This window comes from Cebus imitator, unplaced genomic scaffold, assembly GCF_001604975.1.
Source record: "Cebus imitator isolate Cc_AM_T3 unplaced genomic scaffold, Cebus_imitator-1.0 Scaffold64, whole genome shotgun sequence".
NCBI classification, from domain to species: Eukaryota; Metazoa; Chordata; class Mammalia; order Primates; family Cebidae; genus Cebus; species Cebus imitator.
The window spans coordinates 7,911,692-7,920,225 of NW_016107379.1; the positions used below are offsets into that span (position 1 = coordinate 7,911,692).

At 41.4% G+C, this 8,534-nt stretch overlaps 1 protein-coding gene and 1 long non-coding RNA gene across 2 annotated transcripts in view; one reads left to right on the top strand and one right to left on the bottom strand.

Annotated features, from left to right (window-relative positions):
* The window catches only part of LOC108305638, a 22,689-nt gene extending 16,263 nt beyond the window's left edge, over positions 1–6,426 (top strand). Inside the window, exons 2-3 of the long non-coding RNA XR_001825826.2 lie at positions 1,445–1,448; positions 6,359–6,426. This is a non-coding gene — a long non-coding RNA (uncharacterized LOC108305638). The remainder of the gene's footprint in view (positions 1–1,444; positions 1,449–6,358) is intronic.
* Positions 1–8,534, bottom strand: part of HSDL2 (hydroxysteroid dehydrogenase like 2) — an 82,845-nt gene that overhangs the window by 35,367 nt on the left and 38,944 nt on the right. Inside the window, exon 5 of the mRNA XM_037739200.1 lies at positions 347–541. Coding sequence (XP_037595128.1) covers positions 347–541 — 195 coding nt within the window. The remainder of the gene's footprint in view (positions 1–346; positions 542–8,534) is intronic.

Here is an 8,534-nt window from a genome sequence, read left to right on the forward strand (position 1 = left end):
TTTTCCCATTTATTTATTTTATTGCATTTTAGGTTTTGGGATTCTGTGATTTTAAGGCCAACTTTAAAAAATAATTTTCATTTCTTATTTTGAGATTTAGAAGTAGCTAGTAGCTGATCTTTCTGTGCTTATATATCACTTCAAAAGCCCTCAACTCACCTCTATGTTTCATTCATTTCTTTTTTTAAGTTGTGTTGGTATGGATTTTTTCCTTCATTGGAAAGACAGCTTTTAAAAGAACATATTCATTTTATAATCACAAAAACACACACAAAAAAACAGATGCGTTCATTCCAGAAAACATGGAAAACCGTATCACTACTTTTAAAAACCAGAATAGCATTACCTGGTTTAATTGCATAGGCATCAAAATTTTTTATTCCTTCTTCTTTTAAGATATTTTCATCAATGACAAAGTTGCCGGTAAAATTTTTTGGCTTTTTGAAGATGGCATATGCTGCATCTGCAATGATATCAACTTTTCTACACTGGCTTTCGATACCAGATCCCCCCAGCATATCCATAGCAGCAGTGTGAATGGCTGGAGAGAAAACACACACACACACAGAGACAGACGCTCGTAACTCCAAATCAAATAATAAAACTATGAAAGTAACAAGCAAGCACCACCCTTCACAATTATCAAGGCGAATCCCCTCATTTCTCAGTTGATGAAAACAAGGTCCACAGTGCTTAAGAGGTTTGCCTAATGTTCTACAGAGAAAACTGGGTACAGAACACATGTTCCTATGCAACACTGCCTTATACTACAGACTCAACCTTAAGATGCAAAGTAAAATTCAATGAACTTTCTGATTTAGAATGCTCAAGAATTTGCATGCTTTTTAAAGGAATAACTGAAGAGACCTCTAATAGCTTCCAATTGATTCTCCTGATAGCAGCTAACTGATTACTGCCTGAAAACAGTCAATACCAACAGTCTTAAGGGTAAAGATTTCCTTTAAATAATGGAGTGTATATGAAGCTGAAAACATCAGCACTGCCTGTGGTGACTCCTTCTCTGGGAAGAGTGCTTGTTTTGCCTCTTTGACACTTGTCAACCACCACCAAACACATGCACACACTTGTGCGGGTATCCACTGAACCAACGATCCCACTGATTATAAAGTGCACCATTACTTTAGGGACCACTAAGGCAACTAAAAAGCTGCCAATTAAACTATGACATATCATTCATTGTATGATACAGACAGGTATCCAAGATGTACAAATATGAAACATGGGCATCTCAGAATAAACAAAAATGGTATAAATTGTTTAACCTAGTCAGTAAAAATAGATTCCTTGAAAAACACTCAATATATATTGGCTGGATTTCTGGGGGTCCTTTTTAGATTCAGACAATACTGCTTTGTAGAAAATATTAGAAAACAGCCGGGTACAGTGGCTCATGCCTGTAATCCCAGCACTGTGGGAGGCCAAGGTGGGTGGATCACATGAGGTCAGGAGTTCTAGACTGGCCTGGTCAACATGGTGAAACCCCATCTCTACTAAAAATACAGAAATTAGCCAGTCATGGTGGCAAGCGCCTGTAGTCCCAGTTACCTGGGAGGCAGAGGCAGAAGAATCATTTGAACCTGGTAGGCGGAGTTTGCAATGAGCTGAAATCACTCCACTGTAATCTAGCCTGGGTGACAGAGCAAGGCTCTGTCTCAGGAAAAAAAAAAAAAAGGAAATAAAGAGAAGTAAAAGGAAAAATTGCTTCATTAATTATATAATTTTTTCTGTTAGGTATACTTTTAAAATTATGTCTCTTATATGAAGTAACTTGAAACTCTACAATTAACAGTACATTATTAATTACACATTGTCAACAGTAACATCTCAATTTGCTTACATACATCCTAGTTTACATCAAACAGGAAAAACCTATTTATTTATTTTCCAACATAATTCATAGGTTCACAGAAAGTCAATGTATGTAAACATACTTTAGGTTTGAGAGTTTCTAGTACTTTAGATAAAACCTCTTTCCATATATTGTTAAAATACAATTTTAAATTATTACATACCAGAATAACTTACATACTTTGGTCTATAAGATGAAATGTCTATATCTTTCAAGAGCCATTGGCCCCTTTTCATTCATTCAACATAGTTATTGAGCACTTACTATAAGTCAGGTGCTATTCTAGATATTAACGACACAGGAGTTGACAAAATAGACATAAAGCATTACCTTCATGGAACTTACATCCTTATTTTTTTAAATGTTCAATTAATTTAGGGAATTCCTTGAAAGCATTGAGTTAGAAGACACTTGTCTATTTCATAACTAAAAAATCATTTACGAGGAATAATTTTTTTTTTTTTTTTTTTTTTTTAAGATAGAGTCTCACTCTGTCACCCAGGTTGAAAGCAGTGGTGAGATCATGGCTCTCTGCAGCCTTGATTTCCTGGGCTTTCAAATGATCCTCCTACCTCAGCCTCCCACCACATCCAGCTTATTATTATGATTATTTGCAGAAATGAGGTGTCGCTATGTTTCCCAGGCTGGTCTCTAACTCGTGGGCTCAAGCCATCCTCCTGCCTTGGCCTCCCAAAGTGCTATTACAGGTGTGAGCCACCATACCCAGCCTGAGAAATAATTTTTTTCCTTAACCAACAGATCAAGAGCAAAAGCTCTGGTCTCACTCTTGAGCTGATCCTTCATTAATAAAAAAATATATAGCAGCTGGGTGTGGTGGCTAGAGCCTATAATCCCAGATATTCTGGAGGCTGAGGCAGGAAGATGGCTTGACTCTAGGTATTTGAGGCTGCAGCGAGCTATCTGCAGTGAGCCACTGCATTCCCTGTCTGGGTGACAGAGTGAGACTCCATTTGTTTGTCTAAAAAAACAAAAATTAAAAATAAATAAAATAAAGAATAGCACCTGCCATTCATTAAGTATACCCTGTGCTAGGCATGCTGTTATATATTTTACATACATCATCTTAATTAACTCTTAGAACCCTCAGATAGGTCCTGTTGTTATTTCCATTTTACAGATAGGAGCACTCAAGCACAGGGAAGTTAAGTAACTTGGCCAAGGTCACAGAAGCTAAAATTCAAGCACCCAGCAGCCTGACTTCAGAGCCAGGCTCTCATCCATGATGCAACTAAACGGGTCATACCTTGTTAACCAAAGTTCTTGGAGTTCAGTTATCATCTCACCCCTGAAAACTGCAGAATTTTTCTGTACATAATTGAGCATAATCTATTTTGAGACTATATGCATACATGTACACTCCTAGTCTCCATGTAAACGACATGAATTGTATAAGAATCCTTAAAAACTCTAAATTAGAAGTCTAATAAAAATATGTATAAGTATACACATGCTGTGTGTATGTGTGAGTGTCTATAGAATAAGAAATGTTCCTCCAACCTATCATTACTTTAACAATCTTTCTAAGAAAGATACAAAGAAGGCACAACTCAAAATCAAAATCAAGAAGACACTCAAAATCAAGAAGTGGGCCAATGAGTATTTCTCAACAAAGATTTTGCAATGCCAACAAGCTAACCCAACAGGTTAGAAAAACTGATAACCATAAAAGCAGGTTAACAGTAGGATCAATCAAATGAAATTCACTGATGATTTCTGGGAAAGAAAATAAGCAAGGACACTGCTCTGATTGTGGATAATATATGCTACACTGCAGCCACTCTGTCAATGACCATAAATCTCCTTTTCTTTGAAAGGCAATAATGCTGGGAGATTACTTCTGGTTCCAGCTGACATAAAGAGTCATCTAAGATGAGGAGATGAGTGTTTTCTTTTAAATAGAGGCCTCTCCAACAGCCAAGAGCCTGGACACCCTCTCAAGCCCAGTTTCACTTCTCCATTTGCATCGCCTCACTCATGAATCATGTAATATTCTAGCTAGCTTTCCTGCCTCTTCTCTCTGCAATCTTATAAGCCATCCCATATTCAGATGCCAGATTAAACTCCCTAAACCTCATCAACAACCATATTACTTCACTGCTCCTATTTTTCCCAGTTTATTATTAATCCTCTGCTTTCTTTTTGCATTTATGAAATTTATTGTCTAGTGAAGGGGGACAGAAATAAAACAATCACAGAAATAAATATTTGATTCCTTTTTTTTCTTTTGAGACAGAGTCTCACTCTGTCACCTAGATGGGGTACAGTGGCAATATCTCTGCTCACTGCAACCTCCGCCTCCTGGGTTCAAGCGATTCTCCTGCCTCAGCCTTCTGAGTAGCAGGCACGCACAACCATGCCTGGCTAATTTTTGTATTTTTTAGTAGAGGCACGGTTTCACCATGTTGGTCAGGCTGGTCTTGAACTCCTGACCTTGTGATCCGCCCACCTCGGCCTCCCAAAGTGCTGGGACTACAGGCGTGAGCCACTGCACCCGGCCTTGATCCTCTGCTTTTAAGATTCTTCAGTGGCTCTCCACTGAATGTAGGTTAAAATTCAAGCTCCTAAACTTGGCAGATGGATCATCCATCTCATCCATCTTCCCCACACCCTCACATCCACCCAACATTCCAGTCAACCTGTATAACTTGAGTTGCTCAAGTTCAGTGGGAAATAACAAGCCCACACCCTATCATACATACACCACCAATTCCTTTAGTTCCCCAACACAGACAGTATTTTCCCATACTGCAAACTTTGCATGTGTCGCTCCCTCTGCTGAGAAATGTCCTTCCCAGTTCTCCCTTTTGAAAAATTCCAACATCCCCTTGAGATCTCACTTCAACTGTTTACCTGCTTTTGAAAATCTACTTCTCTGACCCTTTCTCCTGAGTTACTATGTCTCAAAAGCACCCTATAGGTCAACCATGGTGGCTCACACCTGTAATCCCAGCATTTTGGGAGGCCGAGGCGGGTGGATCACTTGAGGTCAGGAATTCCAGACCACCCTGGCCAATGTCATGAAACCCCCATTTGCACTAAAAAAATACAAAAATTAGCCGGGCATGGTGGTGTGTGCCTGTAGTCCCAGCTACTTGGGAAGCTGAGGCAGGATAATCGCTTGAACCAAGGAGGCAGAGGTTGCAGCCAGCTGAGATGGTGCCACTGCATTCCAGCCTGGGTGACAGAGCGAGATTTTGTCTCAAAACAAAACAAAACAAAACAAAAACCCAGTACATCGTTCATCATACAATGCACCACAAGGAACATGACTGTAAACTGGATTTAGTGTGTCATCAAGTCTAAGACCAAATAACGGACCAAATGACTGGCTCCAAGATGTCTAGTAAACCTTCTAAAATGAGTGTCTCCAGGCTAAAGCAAAGATCTCAGCAATAAGCTGATTTCTCCTGCTGATCCTGATAGTACCCTCTATATTCCAATATATAACACTCTCCATATTATATAAGCTTTGTCCAGAATATATTTTGGAGCTAGGCAGAAGGTAAACATATTGCACATTCATTCACTCATTTACTCGTTCATCAAATAGTTACTGAATATCTACAATGACTATAATAAAACGAACAAAGCAGACACTGACCCTATGCTCAAGAAGTTTTCATTTTAACAAAAAAAACACAGGAAACAACCATAATTATAAATTAATAATTACTAACACTGTAAGTCATGTGAAGGGGATGTACAGACTACCAAATCCAATGGTCAGTCCCATTTTGTAAGAACTATCAGTATAATCTGACACAACTGATCACTCCCTGTATTAGCCTGTTCTTGCACTACTATAAAGAAATACCTAGGCTGGGCGCAGTGGCTCACACTTGTAATCCCAGCACTTTGGAAGACTGAGGCAGGCAGATCACATAAGGTCAGGGGTTCAAGACCAGCCTGGTCAACATGATGAAACCACATCTCTACTAATAATACAAAAAAATTAGCTGGGTGTGGTGGCAGGTGCCTGTAATCCCAGCTACTTGGGAGGCTGAGGCAGGAGAGTTGCTTGAACCCGGGAGGCAGAGGCTGTAGTGAGCCGAGATAGCGCCACTGCACTCCAGTCCAGCCTGGGCAACAGAGCGAGACCCCATCTCAAAAAAAAAAAAAATACCTGAGACTGGGGAATTTATAAAATAGGTTTAACTGGCTCACAGTTCTGCATGCTGTATAAGCATGGCTCCAATGTCACTTGGCTGCTGGGGAGGCCTTGGGGAGGAGCTTTTACTTACAGTGGAAGGTGAAGCAGGAGCAGGCATGTCACAGGGCAAAAGCAGGAACAAGGGAGTGGGGGGGAGGGGAGTTGTGCTACACACTTTTAAAAACCAGATCTCTCCAAGGTTTCAGCTTCTTCCTGGTTTAGGCTTGGGAAGGTGCAAGTGTCCAGGAATTTACTCATTTCGTCCAGGTTTACTGGTTTATGTACATAGAGCTGTTTGTAGTAATCTCTGACAGTAGTTTGTATTTCTGTGGAGTCGGTGGTGATACTCCGTTTATCGTTTTTTATTGCATCTATTTGATTCTTCTCCATTTTCTTTTTTATTAATCTGGCTAGCGGTCTGTCTATTTTGCTGATCTTTTCAAAAAACCAGCTCCTGGATTTATTTATTTTTTTGAAGGGTTTTTTGTGTCCCTATCTCCTTCAGTTCTGCTCTGATCTTAGTTACTTCTTGTCTTCTGCTAGCTTTTGAGTTTTTCTGATCTTGCTCCTCTAAGCTCTTTCAATTTTGACGATAGGGTGCCAATTTTAGATCTTTCTTCACTTCTCTGGTGGGCATTTACTGCTATAAATTTCCCTCTAGATACTGCTTTAAATGTGTCCCAGAGATTCTGGGACAGCGGAGGGGTGGGGAGGTCGGGGAGGGATAACATGGAGAGAAATGCCAGATGTAGGTGACGGGGAGATGGAGGCAGCAAACCACATTGCCATGTGTGTACCTATGCAACGGTCATGCATGATCTGCACATGTACCCCAGAACCTAAAGTACAATGTAAATAAATAAATAAATAAATAACAGATCTCACAGGAAGATCACACTTGTAATCACTATGGTGAGGGCAGTACAAAGGAGGATGGTGCTAAACCATTCATGAGAAATCTGCCCCCATGATCCAATCGCCTCCCACCAGACCCCACCTCCGACATCGGGGATGACATTTTAACATGAGATTTGGGTGGAGACAACATCCAAACCGTATCACTCCCCACACTCCTTAGAACATTTTCCTCAGCTGGCTTTCACCTCCTCTTTGGATTTTCTCTTATCTTACTCTCCTATGCGGGTCTTCCTCTTCTTCCCAACCTTTCAATGTTGAAATGGCCAGTGGTCCTTTCTCTTCTACTCGCTCCCTAGATGGTATCTTGTGGTTCTGTGGCGTTTCATACCCTCTATATGCTGATAACCCACAGATATTTTTCTCCAGCCTGGACTGCTCTCCTGACCCCCATTCACAAGCCCAGCTGCCTGACTGTCCCCACTCGGATGTTCAAACACAATGCCCCATACTGAATTCCTAAGCTTGCCCTCCATCTGCTCTATCTGCAGCTTCATCCATCTCAGTTCCTGGCAACTCCACTGTTCTAGTAACTCAAGCCAGAAATCTGTTTTTTTTTTGAGCTGGAATTTTACTCTGTCACCCAGGATGGAGTGCAGTGGCGCAATCTCAGCTCAGTGGAACCTCCGCTTCCCAGGTTCAAATTATTCTCCTGCCTCAGCCTCCCGAATGGATGAGACTACAGGTGTGTGTCACCGTGCCAAGCTAATGTTTTGTATTTTTAGTAGACATGGAGCTTCACCATGTTGGCCAGGCTCGTTTCGAACTCTTGACCTTAGGTGATCCGCCCGTCTCGGCCTTTCAAAGTGCTGGGATGAGACACCAAGCCCGGCCCAGGCCAGAAATCTTGGAGCCACCCTTGACTCTCTCACATCCCAAAGGCAATCCATCAGCAGACACTGTTGGTTCTACCTTGAAAAGTCCTCAGAATCCAGCCACTCTCCACACCTTTACTGCTGTCATCCTGGCCACAGCCACCAAAATCCATGCCTCAGTTACTGCAGTAGCTTCCCAACTGTTTCCCCCTTTGCCCCTCAAGAATCTAAGTACAGAACAGATCAGCCAGAGAGGTATTTTAAATATTTAGGTTTCATCAGGTCCCTTCTCTGCTTGAAAACCTGAAACAGTTCCTCATTTCACCCAGAGTAATCTAGGACCAAGTCTTGGCAAGGGCCTATAATATCTGACCCCCATTTCCTTATGACATCACCTCATTTCCTACTCCTCTCCCCTCACTCTGGCCGCACTGGTCTTCTCCCTGCTCTTGCATCATGTCAGCCATACTAGTCCACAGGACCTATGCACTGGCTGCCTCCTCTGCCTTGCACGTTTTCCCTTAGATAATCCATGGCCAACGGATCCCCAGGACTAACCGTATTACCGCACCCAAGTCTATGCTCAAATATCACCTTCTCAGAAAGGCTGAACCTACCTTCCCTGGTGGTCTGATGGTTAGGACGTGGCACTCTCAGAAAGGCTAAACATTTCTTTTCTTTCTTTCCTTCCTTCTTCCCTCCCTCCCTCCCTCCCTTCTTTCTTTCTTTCTTTTCTTTCTTTCTTTTTTTTTTTTTTTTTGAG